This window comes from Pararge aegeria, chromosome 21 (assembly GCF_905163445.1).
Source record: "Pararge aegeria chromosome 21, ilParAegt1.1, whole genome shotgun sequence".
NCBI lineage: Eukaryota > Metazoa > Arthropoda > Insecta > Lepidoptera > Nymphalidae > Pararge > Pararge aegeria.
This window is the reverse complement of record NC_053200.1, coordinates 3,911,137-3,930,787: the sequence shown is the minus strand read 5'-3', so window position 1 is coordinate 3,930,787 and position 19,651 is coordinate 3,911,137. Positions and strand designations below refer to the sequence as shown.

At 37.3% G+C, this 19,651-nt stretch overlaps 1 protein-coding gene across 1 annotated transcript in view; it reads right to left on the bottom strand.

Annotated features, from left to right (window-relative positions):
• The window catches only part of LOC120632987 (putative phosphatidate phosphatase), a 121,745-nt gene extending 111,180 nt beyond the window's left edge, over window positions 1-10,565 (bottom strand). Inside the window, exon 1 of the mRNA XM_039902999.1 lies at window positions 10,328-10,565. Within this exon, the coding sequence (XP_039758933.1) occupies window positions 10,328-10,439 (112 nt within the window). The 5' untranslated portion in view covers window positions 10,440-10,565. The remainder of the gene's footprint in view (window positions 1-10,327) is intronic.
• Window positions 10,566-19,651: the final 9,086 nt, after the last annotated feature.

The window sequence follows — 19,651 nt, the reverse complement described above, 5'->3', positions numbered from 1 at the left end:
AAGTTTTAGGCTGCATTTCCACCGTTGTGTTTTTAAGACGATGGTATAGCTGGGTCAAAATGTCATAAAATAGGTATACCAGAAAACTACAGGGACAGCTGGTAGCTCAGACATATAAAAAACATATAAAAAATTTACGAAATCGACGTTTCGCATACCCGTTTTCTCATTTAAAACTGAACCGATTCAATTAGTTTTGGCGTGAACGTCGGATGACGTCAGAAATCGAGCCGACGTCTTCACCAGGGTTGTTTTGGATTGTGTGTTACTGTTGAACCTTATTTTTGATCGCAACAGAGTCACCAGAGACGAAGCAAGGCCAGAGGTTTTTTTATAGTAGTAATTGAAGGACCAAGCATATGGCTCATATGATGGTAATAATAATAATATTAATCATTTATTTGCAAGAACGTTTGTACAATATCAAGATGTTTGTAAACAATATAATTATTTTAGAGAGCATAACATTCTACTTAATTAATAGAGTGCAAATTTGATAGGATATTAAAAAGATCAACCTTAATTAAATGTCAAATTAAAATAAACACTACATAAACATGATAAAATTAAAAATGACAGTAAATAAATAAACAAATCGAAATAATTTATATTTAAAATTATTTAGTTTATAAGGTAAGTGAAAACCCGCCGCCTATACACAAACAAACAGTTCGCAGGGCATGCAATGGACACGTCCTACGACCAAGACAAGGAGCCGCCATGTGTGCCTGATATTTAACCGGCAACCACGCCTTTCAAACCCAAGCGCATGCTGCTTGGCGGCAGACATAAAAATGGCGGTAGCATTTCCTCGGACAAGGTATGGTGCTGGTGAAGGTGACGATCATTTAAACCAGCGATGTGCGAGGTTGCCTCCTTACGCAATGTTTCGTCTTCTTCTTTCGAATGTCAAATTACTGATGACTGATTGAAAGAAAACATTGTAATGTAATCACAAGAACAGAATAGAATAGAATAGAAAAACTTTATTGCAACACAACACACAATAGGAAAAATACAAAGAAAACAGTAATAGTACTTAGTGCTAGGGTGCAATGGCGGCCTTATCACTAAAAGTGATCTTTTAAAGCGTACGAAGCCGATAAAAAAGTGGAAAGTGGATGGTGCATAAAGTATGTTACAAAAAAATAAAATAAACTTACATGAACTATGATACTACATTAACATATTAACTACACAAATATCGATATAAATATATATATACTATAATAGATATATATGATATACTAGCTGTTGCCCGCGACTTCGTCTGTGTTAGATTTTGTTTTTAAAGTATTCAGTATCGCTAAGCCTTAAATGAGTATAGTAGTATATATATATATATATATATATATATAACATGTGACTGTCAATTAATTATAGAAAATAATTTGCAATAAAATTAAATTGCGACTATAATTAAAGATCTAAGCTATCCTATCTCTTAAGTTGGACCAGACTGCTCATGGTGTGCCAATTTAATTTAAAATCGGTTAAGTAGTTTAGGAGTCCATCGCGGACAAACATCGTGACAGGAGATTTATATATATTAAGATATTTATGCTATTATAAACTTACATAATACTCAAGTACATAGATAAGTAATAATTTTTTACACAAGCTTTAAAATGTTTATATATGTTAGGCTCATAGTAGAGAGGGTACACCAAAATTGCATGCGCATCTCTCGTGGGAAGGCAGCCTAAATGAGAGCACGTATCAATGGCCGTGCTAATCGCAAATGCAAATAATACAACAAAATGTAAATTCACTTGAGGTTTAGGCTTAGGATCTTCGATAAATAATTTACTGGATGTACAGTTCTATACAAAATCTAAGAAAAAAATCTGTTTTTTTTAACTTATAGTTTTGTTTGAAATAAGTAGTTTTCGGCACGCACCTCAAAGTTATGCGCTTTTTTAATAAGAACCACTTGCTTTAAAGGTGAAGGAAAATATCGCGAGGAAACCTGCATGCCTGAGAGTTCTACATAATGTTCTCAAAGGTGTGTGGAGTCCACCAATTCGTACTGGGCCAGCGTTGTGGACTACGGCCTTATTTCATTGTAGGAGACCCGTGCTCTGTAGTGGGTCGGTAACGGGTTGATGTGATGATGATGATGATGATGTAACTTAGGTTACACAAAATCTCATCGGCGATTAGAACATACGAGTATTATTGCAAAGATGCGACATACATTAACCTCGGTTACACGCTCTATTTTAGAGCGTTAATTAAAAGCAGAGGTTGGACTAAGTGGTACAGATATAGCACGCGATTGCGAGCATAAATATTGAACGGCAACACAAAAGCACGTGGGAACTGAAACGCCGACGTTTGGCAAAGAACAGATAATTGCGCAGACATGACAAATATCTCTATGATCTAAAACCTCTCCGAGGAGACGTATTAACACATCACGTGTACTGTTGCCACCGGCACATATTTTCTTTTTTTTTATTTATACTCTTTATTGTACACCACATTTTTGAAAAAACAAAACAAAAGAACAAACAATTCAAGCATGTAGTCTACAAAAGACGGCCTTATCGCTTAGTAGCGATATCTGCCTGGCCACCTTAGGATCCATAGGTGTTTAATTCCCAAATAATAGTTTTCTTAGTGTTACTAGAAACAACTTAAACGCATACATGATTAGATTATAATTTCTCCACTACGAGTTAGCCCTTGAATACAATCTCACCAGGTAGTAAGCGATGATAAGATGGTACGGGCTCCTATAGTTTCACCACGGCATTGTGCCAGAACGCTTGGCGGCACATTTTTATCAATAGGTGGGTGTGGTGGTAGCCACGGCCAAAGCCTTCCACAAGACCAAACAAGAGAAAACTCAAATTCCAAATTGCCCTCGCTGCACGGAAACATTTTTTTTCCGGATAAAAGTCACTTTCATTTTCTCCTACAATTTTGACACCTCTCCTAGCACTGGCGCACGAGTAGAAATGATACCGGGAAATCTTCTTCCATACCCTGTTGCCGTGCTCTGGCAGGTGGACAAATAAATTGTATCCTTTATCAGTGGATAAAATCGGGGAATACAATCTTCGTCTCCTGCCTATGCTAGCCGTGCTGGGGATCGAGCCCGGGATCCCCACGAAGACCGCAGTGCTCGACACTGCGCCCGCCAGGTCGTCAAATACATTTGCATTATCTGTTTTATTCTTAATCTTTGTCCTTCGCGAAGCGACTTAAGAGATGTCCCGACGCTAATTGTTGTGGGCAACATGTTTGGTACATAAAGATAACACGCACCCACAATATCTTTACCACTTAAAACATTAAAATCAATACTGAACCGTGTAGTATTGTTACTTGCACATTGTGCAATTGTTAGCCGAAATAATTAAATACCAGGTAACCAGTGGCGTGCACAGGGTTTTTGAGCAGGGTATGCATAAAGCCGGGACATGGCATAAAATGGAAAAATTCCCCTTCAATACGACTTATATAAAATAATTTGGTATGCGGTGCTTTTGTGCATGTATGCAATGCACGCCACTGCAGGTAACCCAAGTTATGTTTTAAGTAATTGAAATGTCACTTGCTTCAACGGTGAAGGAGAAACATCGTGAGGAAACCTGGATGCCTGAGAGTTCTCAAAGGCGTGTGGAGTCTACTAATCCGCACCGGGCCAGCGTGGTAGACTACAGCCTAAAACCTTCTCATTGTGGGAGGAACCCCGTGCCCTGTAGTGGCCGTTAATGGGTTGATATAATGATAAGGTAACCTAAACGAATTAATGAAAGACTTAAATCAATATAAACTTAAGTCTTATAAGTGATGAGGAATTTATGTCTGTCATTTAAATAAATTATTATTAAATTTTAATTAAAATGTTATCATTAGGAACTTATGTTTGTCATTTAAATATATTATTATTTAATACTATTTTAATTAAAATTAAAGGATGATGATTGATGAGGAATTTATGTTTGTCATTTAAATTTATTATTATCAAATAAACCTTGGACCTCCTTCTTAATTAACAGCACTCACCGTTGCGCCAGGGAGTCGGTCGTGTTAATGTATTCATTGTAATTTGTCCCTATAAGAACTTTTATTATTAGTAACTTTATTTTTCGACATTAGAAGGAGAGAAAAACATTATGCACAGATATTTTAACAGCCTCTTGAAAGAGTGCTAAATATTTTATTTCAAGCGTGTAATAACGATAATAAGAATTATGGAAATTTTATAAGAAAGCATCAACATCAAAACGTCTTTAGTTTGTTCGAAAATGATGCAACAGTCAGTTCAATGATTGTTTTGCTGGCTCTATTCTTGTTCTCTGCCGCATTATAAAAGTTGATGAAGTTGATTGCCTTCTCTGAAACGAAAGTAAATAAAGCTATCCTTCTGATAATATACTTCAAAGGTAGCCGCTAATGACGGCATTATACTTACAAAATAAGGAGTGCAGTTTATTTATAATTTTTATCTCAGTAAAACCTCCTTGACGTATGAAATTGGCGGCAAACGAGCTGTCATAATATTACGATCTACTTTTTGCATCTCAAAGATAAAACATAAACAGTATGCAATTACTTCGGTTTTTTTAAAACCACTTGAAACGTTAAAAATGTACAATTTTTTCTGTGTAATGAACTCCTTGACATATCATGAAATTGGCGGGAAACGAGGCCGACAACGGCAGCCATAATTATTATTTATTATCACGTTTTATTTTTTTTTAATTTTCACGTAGCAAAAGCATGTCATTTGCAATGCTTATTTTTTGTCTGTGCTGTGTGGACTTGCATGCCTGAGAGTTCTCCATAAATTACTCAAGGGCGTGTGAAGTCTACGAGTATCAATCTGTAGTTCGCCAGCGTGGTGAACTACGGCCATAACACTTCTCATTCTGGGAGGAACCCCGTGCCCTGTATTGGACCAGTAATGGGTTGTGACAATTACAATTATGATGATAGATTCGCTTTTATTTATTGAAGTAGAAGCTGGTGCCCGCGTTTGTCATAGTTTTTAGCAAATCCGTGAGAACCGATTATTTCCCTGTGATAAAAAGAAGCCAATGTTACTATACAATTTACAACTAACTCCTAGCCAAAATTAAAATCGTTTGCTTGCTTAGTTACGGGGTAAAGTATGCACAAACTAATTAACACACTTTCGCATTTATAATATCAGAATGCTAGCAAGGATTTCTTCTTCTTCTTTTGATTTATGGCTTTTCGTAGCGCCAAAACAGCACGACGTACTTTTCCAGTGTCAAGTAGCTAGCAGGGATTTATCGGGCATTAAAGATAAAATTGGTGGCAAACGAGCTGTCATAATATCACGACTGACAGTTTACTTTTTAATTCTCGCGTCGCAAGCGTCCCGCTGTCACGCCAGCGTACCCGCCGCGATATAAAGGCCTCCTTAACGGATACGGGTAATCTGACAGGGATCGCGTCGGATGTTTTGACAGACACGCAATTACCTGCCACTTTGTTTGGCGGCGCACTTGGCTCACCGTTCACATCCTCCGTTCGTTGCACCTAACCGATGCGACGGTTGCGAAAACTTGTGATTATCATATGATCGCAATTGCTATTAGCTGAATCCTTAGCTCAGTGGTTAGGACTTTGACTTCACTTTCGGGGGCCGAGTTCGAATCCCAGCACGCACCTCTAACCTTTCTAAGTTATGAGCGTTTTAAGCAATAAAAGTTTATTGCTTTAACGGTAAAGGAACACATCGTGAGGAAACCTGCATGCCTGAGAGTTCTTGATAATGTTCGCAAAGGCGTGTGGAGTCCACCAATCCGTACTGGGCCAGCGCGGTGGACTAGGTACGGCCTAAACCCATCTCATTGCGAAAGGGGACCCGTGCCCTGTAGTGGGACGGTAATGGGTTGAAACGATGATGATGAATTCGTAGTCATAATAATAATAATAATAATTTATTCACAAGAATGTAGATACATAGAGTTTTAAGAATGTAGGTTCATCAGGCTATTAACGTACCACGAGAAGAAATAATGTATAATACATTACTAACAACAAAATATTATCCTTGATGTCTGAAATAAAGATTATTAACGATTTAACTTCCTGGGAATTCTTTAACTGAAATATTTTCGTCGCGACCCAACGAAATTGAACCAACGAATCGTAGTTTACCATAAACAACCACAAACCTACAAGGCAGTATGTTCGAGTATAGTCTGGATCTAAAGTGGAATAGATTATGGCCAATTCAATCCGAAATTATCGCAACAAATATGTATTAAGTTCCTACCTATCTAGTACCGAAATATGATGTTGCAACAGACGCACAAAGTCGCATCAAAAAGTTTTCATAAAGCCAAGACTCTAAGCCCTTTGAAATAAAAAAAAAAACAGTCGTTTGAGTAGCATAAACGAAACAAAAATCACATCTAACTGATAACCTTCACGTTTTGATCATCTGTTGATAACCAAACTGGGATCCGTAACATTAGCTTATATGTATGTTGGTGATCGCCTCCAAACCTACTAACAAAGTTTACTCACATTAGTGCATCGGTTCCCATTGCGTACAGTGGGTGCTTTGATGCCTCAAGTGTTGCCCATTCATCAGGCGATGTGGCCCTCAGTCGCTACTCGGAAATGTATGTACCAGTTTAATTTCATTAGCCGATGATAAGTGCGTGTGTCAATTAATTAGGTTTTTTTATCTCACCAGTTTGTTATAATTCAGTTTATTGTAGTAGAAATCGCAGGTGATTGTTAACCTCACCTGAGAAAATTATTGTGGGTGCTGATAAGCCCCAGTGTCAATCAATTAGTTATTTTAACAAATCAGTGTAATTTATTAAGTTTATTGACAGCAAATTTGCGGTTGATTATTACCTCTCCTAATAAACGAACTGTGGGTGATTACCTGATACCAAGTCCTCGTTTCAATTAATTAGTTATTTCAACAAATTATACGCCTGGTAATTTATTAAGTTTATTGAAACAAATTTACGGTTGATTTATTACCTCACCTAAAAAACGAACTGTGGGTGATTACCTGATACCAAGCCCTCGTGTCAATGTTTAAGTTATTTAAACAAATAAGTCGCCTGGTAATATATTAATTTTATTATTAGCAAATTTGCGGTTGATTATTACCTATCCTAATAAACGAACTGTGGGTGATTACCTGATAACAAGCCCTCGTGTCAATTAATTATTTATTGTAACTTAAGAGCAACTACTGTGATTCTTGCCGGCTCTTCTCGATAGATTCTGCTTTCCGAACCGGTTGTAGAGTTTCAAAAGTGCTTATATAGTAGGCCTACTTGAAATAAAAGATTTTTAATTTTTAACAAATAAGTCGTTGTAATAAACGAACTTCATCTCTATGATCTTAAATAAAAAAATACTACTACAATTTGCAACACTACTAAACTGTGCACGAAGAATGCAAACATATAAATAAATAAATATAGGCGATCTCTAGTGCATGTGTAAATTTTTTAAGTTATTTATCTCACCGGCTCGTGTTTTATTTTATTGTTATAGAATTTACGTTAATCTTTGAAGTTAACTTATTAAATAACCAAGGGCGTATTATTAGATTCATGTGTCAATTAATCAGGTTTTTTGATCTGTTTGATAAGACTTGGAAGTAGTATTAGTTAACTTGACTTTTGAACGTTATGCAACTTACGCATTATATTTGAAAGTTCTGTTTTCAACTCATAAATAAGTTAGTAATATTGTTCATTCTTGGCGAATTTGCTTGTGATTCTTAACTGACCTGATAAATGACCTATTGGTGATAAGCGATTGATTATAAGCATGAGGCAACTCGTTAGATATTCTTAACTAATCAGTTTGTAATTTAGCTTAATGTTTCAGAATTCGCAGGTGGTTATTATCTCGCATAAAAAACGAACTGTAGGTGATTACCCTTTGATAAGAGCTTATATCAATTAAATAGTTATTAACAAATCAGTAGTTCATTGATAGGAAATTTGCGGTTAATTATTACCTCACCTACTTAGTTACTTATTATAAACGCTTGTGGCAATTAATAATTGCGTTTTTTGTAAATCGGTTTTGCGGTTGAATATTACCTCACTTAATAAACGTAAAATGGGTGATTACCTGATAATAAGAGTTTTAATTCGTTTTTTTTAACAAATCAATTGGTTGGTAATTTATTTAGTTAGATGGCAAAATTGAGTTTTTTTTTCAACATTAGTAAGTAGTATTTATTAAGTCACGATCGACCATTTTGACGAATGATAAGGATTTTTAATTATACCAATTTAAAATAATTAGTGAATTGTTGCACCTACTTCCTATGAATTCAGCTGTTAAATGGCCTATGTGCGATAACCTGATGGTAAGGATATGACATCAATTAATTAAAATTTTTATTTGACAATGCGAAATAAATAGTTTTAACCACTACCTTACTTTACCTGATAAATGACCTACCTGCAAACATTAGCTGATAGTGTACCTACCTACTGTATCAATAAATAAGATTTTCTTTTTCACCGGCTCTTAATTTAATTCATTGCTGTAGGTTGGTACCTACTATGACTTCACCTGATTTTCTTGGAGGTGCAGAAAACCAATATTCTAAAGATTAGCCGAATTACGAACTAGCTAGTTTTCATGAGAGATAAGAAGCGGTGATAGCTCAGTAGGCAGCATTTCGACTTTACTTTCGGTGTGCCGAGTTCGAATCCCGGAACGCACCTCTAACTTTAACTAATACGCGTTTTAAATACTAAAACATCACTTGCTTCGACGGTGAGGGATAACATCGTGAGGGAACCTGCATGCGTGCACATGGAGTCCACCAATCCGCACTGGGCCAGCGTGGTGGACTACGGCTTTAACCCCTTCTCATTGTGGAAGAAAGCCCTTGTCCTGCGGTGGGCCGGTAATGGGTTAACATAAATAGCATAGTTGAGACCAGTTTTTTTTCATTCAGTCGCCTAAATACAGCCCATTGTAGGATTACAGGCCGTCCCGTTATTGCACAAAATCACCATGTTAGGCACACTGGTTGATGATCATAGTAGATGGAAGTCAGTGGCGTCCACTTGGTTTCTTACCAGGGTATGCATACAGCAGGAAAATTGCATAAAACGGCAAAAATCCTCCCGCTATACGAGATATAGGTAAATAAATTTTAGGATATGCAGTGCTTTTGTGCATGTATGAAGTGCACGCCACTGATGGAAGTTGGTACTAGGTAGGTGTCTGCAGTACCTGCTCCCCTTTATAATCCCTAGTTAAAGAAGCAAGGTTTTCTTGACGCAACACAATCGAATGCTTTAGATAGAACAAAAAAAAACACCAATGGCATTCTGGGAGTATAATTATTTTCCTTAATACCTTGAAAAGAGATATTGATGAAATAATTGATAGGTAAAAAGAATCGCCATTTCTCACAAACAATAGCCTATAACAGTCCACTGTTGGACAGCATTAGGCCTCTCCGAACCACCACCACGCTGGACAGATGGGTTTGGAGATCGCAGTAGACTGTAGACGGTACTTACTACCTTAGGTAGTAAATATCTACTTATATAGTAACACAAAGAACGCTGCACCCGTAATTCCCTTAGTCGTGACGTAGGACACCCGCGGGAAGAGAAGGGGTGGTGGCATTCTGATCTATGGGCTTAAGGACTAAAGGGTGCGAAAAACCAAAAAAATGTGTTATATAGGTATTTGTTTAAAACAAAAAAATAATTAGGTATCTTCCAACACAACACTACACATTTATTTAGGTATTAAAACCCATTCAGGGCCTAATTTTAAGTTTACCTACCTAATTAATGGCCGGTATACTGTTCCTAATAATATCATCTAGGTACGATACGCTTTATTGTTCCAAACTGTTATGGATTTTGTATCAATGTAGATGAACATGCAAATCCAACACTATTAGTTACGATAAATGTATCTATCAGCGACGATACTTTTGCATTTTGACGGAAATGATAAGAACAAAGTAGCTTTATATTATCATAGCTGATTTTCAGCGGTTTCGTCCTAGTAATGCGAACTGCGAAAACTATTACACGACTGATAACAGAACCAGGCTATTCCGTTCTACTTTTTTCCGCAAATTGTATCCGCTAACAACAGTCGTTTTATCATAATGTTATGAACGGCCTTGAATAAAGAATCAATGTCAATGTATTGCAGGAAACGAGGAAGATAGATTAACCACTGTAGATAGCTGAAAAAACATTTTTTTAACGCTACAAGAATCAAATAAATAAAGACTATAATGAGCATTATATTTTATTACAATCATTTATTAATAGGATGACATTTCATACAAAAAAATAACCAAAATACTCACCGACAAAAAGTATCGCGAAATCCATAAGAACTTTTCGCAATATAAACTTGGAATCACGGTCTATTGTTATAGAGTGGGCACGAGAGTTAGTTTTACGTTCGTTTCTCTCCATTTTTCTGTTATTTATTGTTCAATATGGATGAAAAATGGGAAAATTCACTGTAATTCTGTTACACAAACGTTACGAAACGTCAAGCGTCCGACTGATCGCGGAACTGTCACAACACACGTCATACACTGAGCGCATGCGCGCGTTGACTGCGCGCGCCGTACGGTGTGCCCTGCTCGGCGCCTTGCGCACTCACGCGAACGATTATCGGCAATCGGTGAGCCGCTGAACTAAAAACCTATGCTAAATAAAAATTTAAATTATTTATTTCCTATTTATCCTCTACATAAAAAAATTTGGTAAATGACCACAGCTTGCTGTCCCCAACTGTTGAGTTAAGGGGACCCTCTATTCATGTTTACCTACCTAGATTTGTTCAGTCTTAGTAGGTACCTATATAGTATCTAAAAACAATGAATTCGTTGTTTCTTGGAGCTTTTTACTACGTTTGCTTTGTTCCTAAGGACCGTAGCGTGATATTAAATACTAGAAAGGGCCGTATAAATAAGTTTAATACATCTCGTATACAAGTCGCAAGGATATTTTACACAAATTTAATACGTCTGGTACCTATAAAGGAAGTTTGTGTAGTTTAGTATGATTTGTATACAGGTCGCAAGTGTCTTTTAATTTAGTTTAGTACGTCTTGTATACAGGTCGTAAGTGTCTTTTATACAATTTTAGTAAGTCTCTTATACAGGAATAAAGTGTCGTTTATGCAATTTTAAAACGTCTCGTATACAGGATGCAAGTGTTTTTTATGCAAGTTAAGCACGCCTCGTAAACAGCAATCAAGTGACTTTTTCGCAAGTTTAGTACGTCTAGTATGCAGGTCGCAAGTGTGTTTTATGCAAGTTTAGTACGTCTAGTATGCAGGTCGCAAGTGTGTTTTATGCAAGTTTAGTTCGTGCCGAATACAGTTCGCGAGGGTCGTTAACGCATGTTTAATACGTCTCGTATACAATAAGCAAGTGTTATTCATACAAGTTTAGTGCATCTTGTATATAGGTCGCAAGCGTTTTTTATGCAATTTTAGTACGTCTCGAATACAGGACACAAGTGTTGTTTATGCAAGTTTAGTACGTCTTGTACACAGGTCGCAAGTGTCTTTCATACAAGTTTAGTACGTCTCGTATATATGTTGCAGGGGTCGTTTATGCTAGTTTAGTACATCTGTTCACAGGTCACAAGCGTCTTTTGTGTTTGGTATTGAAGTTTCAAAAGTGGCTTGCTTAGGGTTATTGGATAAAATAGCATAAAGAAGGAAGAACTATTTTGCCTAATACGTTAGCTTTAAATCAAATCCTATAATGGCAGATGAGAAAGAATTTCTATGCATTAAATAATAAAAAATATATTCCTTTTGGATTTTATACCTTAATTAAATAGTGACACTGGTAGCATTCAATCCATTATACCAATCTCTTAGACTCGTGCTTAGTCGAATTAGAGAGTTATTCGAACGTGTAATTAAAAATTTCTCTAGTATGCCAAAGTACCGAGTAATAAACGAGTACTCGGTCCATTACTATTAAATACCTTTTTTTTCCACAACAAGCTAGCCCTTGTCTGCAATCTCACCTGGTGGTAACTGATGAAAAAGTTTAAGATGGTAGCGTGCTAACCTGTTAGGGAGTATGGCAGGTATTAGGAACCTAGGAAAAATAAATATAAGTTAGTTTTAGGAACCAGAGGTGAAATTTTAATAAAAAAATACAATCACGACTACACACACTTATTTATTTTTAATAGAAATTAAAGAAAGAGTTTATACAGAACTAATAAAATACTCAACAGATTACTTATTTAGAGAAATTCAATTTATAAATCTAATTTACAACAAAAAAAACAGAATGAGCAGGTTGACTTTCCAAACGGACAGGGGTTCCCCTTAAACTAGTTGACGGTACCCGAAGATTCTTTCTCGAATTCGATTTCGGATGGACATTTGCCGATTACCACCTGAGGGGTTGCTACGGCGTCACCGGGGGAGTGGGGCGAGCGCGAAAGCTCGCCATGAGAAGAGCCCCAGGGCTCGACGACATCGGGGGGGAGAGTGGGAGGGTGCCTCCTGCGAGGACTCGGACCTCGGCTCGGTTCGACGTTAATCTGTTGATGTCTTTCTCGAATGAAGCGCGTGCCGCCTTCTATAGCCTCTACACAACCACTACGCGTTTTCCCCTCCACGATGACGTCTCCTGACTATTCCTCGAACATTAGGTAAGTATATGGGATACCTAATCGGTTTCTTCTCGCAATCGTATCAGAATGCTGAATCGCTTAGTGGCACGTCTTTGTCAGTAGGACGGCAAATAGCCACGACCGAAGCTTCCCAGAGGGAAACCGGAAATTATTTATTCCCTATTCGCCCCTACCGGGAATCACCCGGGGGCCCGGGAACTTAAAACCACACGTAAACACTATTAATCGGATTTTGATTTGAACTTTACAGTAACATTGGTTATAGCTTAAACAACAGAATAGCACATGGGCTATTCATTATTTAAATATAAATATAGCAAAAAGTTTTTAAGGAAGTCTAAAAAATGTTGCCTTCTGAGAGCTATCTTAGCGTGCGCTACATAAATTCTCGTAGTCAGATGAAAATATTTTTTGGTAGGAAGTTCTAAAAAAAAGTCCGCGACAGCATAATATGTCTATGTTTTAAAATTGACTCTGTATAACTTTTTTATGGTCAGAAAATTTGTTTTAAAATATTTTTTTATTTGCGAGTAAGTACGTCAGCATCTTTGTCACTATCACAATCATCCTTACGCCTCATGTACCACATGTGCAGAAGCTCTCTTGTAAGTTTATTTATTTATTTGTATACCACTCAGAAAATCGAGAAAATAAAGAACAAACACATGAAGAATGAAGCAGGATACAAAAGGCGGCCTTATCGCTAGGTAGCGATCTCTGCCAGGCAACCTTAGGATTAGGAAAACTAAAAAGAAAAACGAATAGGTGGGGTGCACTATTTAGTAGGTACATGCATACGAATACATAAACCAGACTACACAAATACAACAATACTATTGATAAATATAAAAAATAAATATACTAATACATATTTGAACATACCTACCATAAATAAATAATAATAGTCGTCTTCACTGAGCGAGATAATGAGCCTTAACAGCATTTTTAAATATGCCCAGTGACTTCGACTGTCTTATGTTCAATGAGAGTGCATTCCACAATTCAGTAGCTTTGACAGTGAACGAATGCTTATAAAACTTCGTTTTGTGGAACGGCATGCTCAAAGTCCGCTTACGACTCGATCTAAGTTCGGACTGCACTCCCAGAAATTTAAGTTGAACATAGGTTAGAGCATTGACTATTGGCCCACCACGATGTTTTAATGCGGGTTGGCGGGCTTTGACGAGTAATACAACATGTTACTGATCATAACCGATACATACGCGCGTAAGTGTAAAGTGCTCTTGAAGGCACGGGGGCGGACCACACCATTTTAATAAAATTTCTCTTCATCTTAAACTAAATCTCGAAATAGTTTAAAAAAAAAAAACTTTTCAAACCACTTTTCAAACTAGGCAATTTTGCCTTTGTCACATGTTATTAAAAAAATATGAATTAATTCCATCTTGCGATCCAGTCATTTAAACATCAACCGTGAAGATTCAATGTGACAAAGAGGTTTTAAGCTTTGACTTTTTTTTAACGCAAAGGCATACCGCTTCAGTAGTAATCGGTAGCTTTGAACATGCATTGATCGGACACCTGTGGACCCTTTGGGGTCCTTCATTCAATTCGTCTTTGGGTATTTGGTTATTTACCTTTATTTTTAGACCTTAGAAGTAGAACAGATGCTATTCATAGTTTTTTATTGCTTTGGTAACTCACCAAAATGTGTCATTTTGAGAAGAACTCGTCAAAATCGATAATATATATTTTTTTTTGCTATTCAGTGTGAGGATACGATCAGAACAGGTTAAGAACACAGAACAAATGTAATAGTTGGTCGCCACTCAACGTACGAAGGACGTGTTAAACTGCAAGAGCATGCTCGAGCACTATCTATTGTAAAGGGCTAGTTATAAGTAGAGGAGTTTTTTATTCCTATTTGATTTAACAATGAGATATGAAAACGTGATAGTTGACTGGTTGGTATTAAAACAAGACATCGTGTTTACTATTATTATGCTTGCGAATGCACCTAATTGTACCTAAGAGTTACATCCTCTATCTCTAAAGAACTTTACACAATTTATATGAAACCACGATAAGATGCGATTAAAGGTGTTATCGGAAGGTTCACTGTTTATCAACTTATTTCTATTTTCACTCGAAGTGAAGACAGACGTTTGTCGTTCACTCAGGCTCGAATGAACGAAAAAATTAATGTCTGAAAGTATGATTATACTCATTATTAATTTTTAAGAAAAGAAAATATCAAACAATACTGCAGGATATTATAGAAATTATAGTATTTTAGAATCTAAAGATAATTTTTATTGTTTTGGTTTGTTTTTCAGAAGTGACACAGTACAGTGACATCTCTATTTAATTTGTAAAGTTAAATGAATCCCTAAAACGCCATCTATGACAGCAAGCTCAAACTAATAAAAAGTGGTTTGTAGTTGTTCTGGATCTGCTTTACAGATGGCGTAATTTTTAATCCTACTTCGTATTTATTACGTTTCAATAAAGATGGCGCTGTTTGGTCAGCTACTTAAATTTTATTTAGCATTATAGATGGCACTTATCTCAAATACAAACTCGAAATCGTAAAATATGGATGATATTTTTTATTCCATTTATGTCGTATTTTTCGGAAATAGAAATAAAACTGGCTCTTACACGATTTATGTACCCTGTTAAAGACAACTAGAATGGTATTTATTTACTATTCAAGAACTTTGTCCAAATTCCGTAGCTGGTCCCAACTCTTGAATTTTTAGTATTGTTGTTTTTTATTCGGGAGTTCTATGATTATTGATCATGCCGCCGCATCAACTATGGATGGATCCGAGTCATACCGGCTAAACCCTACGATGCTCCAAGAGGCAATGTTATGTAGCCTTGGTGGCTAAAAGGGATTTGATGAAACTATAGTTAAAATGCGCACAGCAACCGAAAAGCCTAAATTTCAATGTAAATTTGTTAGTTTTACCTTCTGTCCAACATTTGTAATGTTGTAGAATATGGATATAGTACGACCTATGCAAATATTGCACGTGGAAGAACCGAGCAAAATAAGACTTAGACGAGTTTGTTGTGGGATTTTGACCAGGATGAGATATTTTTTTTACTCTACTACAAGTTAGCCCTTGACTGCAATCTCAACAGGTGGTACGCAGTAGCGTCAACTGGGTTTTAGACTAGGGTATGCATAAATATTGATGGCATAAAATGCCAAAAATCGCATTTATGAGTTATAAGTCAGTGCTTTTGTGTGCATGTATGAAGTGCACGCTACTGGTTGTAGGTGATGATGCATTCTAAGATGGTACCGGGCTTACCTGTAAGGGAGTATTGTAGTCCCAAATCGGTTCCCAAGCGACATCGCACCGGAACACTAAATCGCTTAGGGCTCGTCTTAACTAGCCACGTCGTGGTAACTAGCCACGGCGAAAGCCTCCCACCAGACAAAAACAACAAGTGGTTGAAATATTTTGCAACCAATTAGTTACCTTTATTCATTTTATAAATACCCTTACCCTTTTTAAGCAATCAAAAATATCACTTGCTTCGACGCGGAAGGAAAACATCGTGAGTAAACCTGCATGCCTGAGAGTTCTACATAATGTTTTCAAAGGTATGTGGAGTCCGTCAATACGCACTGGGCCAGAGTGGTGGATTACGGCCTTAAACCCTTCTCATTGTGGGGGGAGAAACGTGCCCTGTAGTGGGCCGGAAATAGGTCGATATGATGATGATGATGATACTTTACCTTATTATGAAAATTAAGCTTAATTTGCTATACTCCGCGAACAGCAGGAGAAACTGTATGGTGTAATTTTTAATCACTTCAATACGTATACTCCACACCAAACAGATACTCGGCAATGTACCCTCTACGCACGTTTCGCTCCAAACCGGAGCATCCTCAGGAGATGTTGAGTTTACATTTAATAATTGTTAAAAATTAATTAATTATAAATTACACCATACAGATTCTCCTGCTGTTCGCGGAGTGTAGCAAATTAAGCTTCATTTTCATAATATATTATGGATTTCCGCAAAGTAACGCCGGCTTCTATCCAATATACCATACCCTTATTTATAGTCTTATTCACATAATCCTATGTGACGTAGTTAGCTTTTAAATAGTTCTCTTATGTGAATGAAGAGATCTATATCCAGCATTGTGTGACACATAAGTAACCTGGAGATATGTTTTATCGTCATTAGCCGCGTCCAGACCGGCTGAGCGCGGCTCGCGAGTCGCGCTCAGACTTCCTGCTCGCGAGCCGTGGCACCCAAGCTAATTTGTGAAAAGTTCCGAGCCGGGCTCGCAAGCGAAGGTGAGCCGGTTTGAGCATTCAGTTTCTCTCCGTATAACGATGGAAAACCACGTATTATTAGCTGCTACGGCGCTTATGTTGTCTGGATATATCATAAAAAAAAGAAAACAGAAACGAAAACTCTGGATTAAAAAATTGTACCAAAACCGAAACCAATACGGTAACAGTTTGTTAAAGGAACTAACAATCGACCATTCAGTCTCAAATTTTACACGCATGTCTGCGGGAGACATTGAATATTTGTGCTCCTTAGTGGCTGTGAAAATACAAAAATGTGACACTAACTACAGAGAAGCAATAACTGTATCCGAAAGAGTGCTGCTAACATTGAGATATTTGTCAACAGGAGACTCCTATAGCAGTCTTCAATATCTTTTTAGAGTATCGAAACAATCTATATCAACTATAGTTCCAGAAACTTGTGATGCAATTATAGACGCCCTCAGTGATTACGTTAAGGTAAATAAAAATCATGGTAATTAAGCAATCAAATTATTTATTTATCTGCCTCATATTTAAATAACAGAGCTGTCACCAAAATTAAAGTCTGATGTTTCTGTAGTAGTAGCAGGAGTATTTAGTTGGTTCTGCAGATTTTCACCAAAATTAAAGTCTGATGTTTCTGTAGTAGTAGCAGGAGTAAATTGTGTGTTCTGCAGATTTTCAGGTGGTTGTGTGTAATATCCTGGTCTATACATCTGATATTTTCCCATGTCCACTTCGTGAATAATAGTATTAATAGCATTTTTAACACATGATTGTTTGTAAGGATCGTATTTTCTGAGTTCATGTGCAATATGATTACCGAATGCTACACATGGATCTTTTATGGAAGTTGAACTTTTCTCAATTATGGCAAAATGTCCTTCAATAAATTGTCAAGAGAATCATTTTGTGCATTCGTATTCAGCCGTCTTTTCTTTCGCGATGGTTGTGGCGATGGCAATGGTTGTTGTGGCGATGACGATGGTTCTTGTAGCGATAGCGTGGGTTCTTGTGGTGATGGCGTGGGTTCTTGTGGGGATGTCTCGGGTTGTTGTGGCGATGGCGTAGGTTGTTGTGATGGTCCTGGTTGTTGAGAAGGATTGCTCTGTAAAAATAATGTTTAATTTGTTATTTGCAGACACCGTCCACAGAAGAAGAATGGCTAGCAGTATCAAATGAATTTGAAATAAAATGGAACTTCCCACATGTTATAGGGGCTATGGACGGGAAACACGTAACTCTTCAAAGGCCCATCAATATAAGTACTGATTACGACAACTTCGCTCTCGTGGATGCTAATTACAAATTCTTGTTTGTTAATGTCGGAAGTAAAGGGCGTATTTCCGACGGCGGAGTTTTTAAAAATACGATTTTATATCGAAAATTAGAAAACTGTCAACTGAACATTCCTGAAGAGCAGATACTACAAATACCGTACATAATGAAAATACCATATTTCATATTGGGCGACAAAGCTTTTATGCTTACCAAATATACTATGAAACCATTTGAAGGTAATCATGAGGCGGGTTCCAAAGAAAGAGTGTTTAATTACAGACTTAGCAGAGCTCGCAGAGTCGTTGAAAATGCCTTTGGTATTTTAAGTTCAGTCTACAGAGTCCTTAGGAAACCAATCCTCCTAGAGCCAGAAAAAGCTACAAAAGTTGTCTTAGTAACAGTGTATTTATATAATTACTTACGAAGAAATAACTATTCTATTCCACCAGAATATTATGATAGAGAAGTTGATGGTTCATTTATTCCAGGTCAATGGAGAAACAATATTCCATCTACAGCACTATTACCTCTAACGGCCATTCCGCGCAGAGGTGCTGTTAGTGCTAAAGATATTCGTCTACATTTAGCAACACATTTTGTAACAAACGGAATAATTCCATGGCAGCATCAATATTAGTGTTCAACTAATTTTGAAAATAAACATAAATAAAGGACTTACGTTATCTATTCCGCCTTCTTTTGTAATTCCTCTGTCATCTTTATTTGACATAAAGTCAAAATATTTGAAACCAAACCACTTCGATACATAAATTTCGACAGCGCCTGTAACAAATATGTAGACGTTATAGGTTATTTTTCATTTCCTATGGTGTGTCCTATAGTAAATGTTGTACATATTGATATTTGATAATGAGATTAACTAATCTAACATTCACTATAATTAAATAAAAGAATCCTAACCTGAACCAGTGATATTACTTTTTCTCTGCTTTGACTTTTCGCGTCGGTATGAACCTGTCAATGAGTCAAGTTTCTTTTTCAACTCGAGTATAGGTAACTTCATTTCCTTAGAGATCTTCCTCCAGCAATCTTCTCGCTTGTTTTTATTTAAATGATCTGGATCTTTCGAATCCCATAACATTTTGAAGCTTCCGTAAAGTTGTATTAAGCGAATACTGTCTTCTTTATCCATTTTTGATTCACTGGCTCGCGAGTGTCGTTACGTCCGTCCACACCGGGCGAGCAGCTCAGACTGAGCCGCCTTTGAGCATCGGCAAAAACCGACAACGCATGGCTCGGGGCCGAGTGGCGCTCGGCCGAGCCAACGTGGGCCCGAGGAAGCCCGAGCGCCGTCCACACCGGCCGAACTATTGGCTCGCGAGCGGGACTCGCGAGCCGCGCTCAGCCGGTCTGGACGCGGCTATTGGAGATTAGAAGCCCGGCTAAGTTTGTCCTTGGGTTTTTTCTTAGACCAAGGCGTGTTTCGGACCCTCGTAGCTG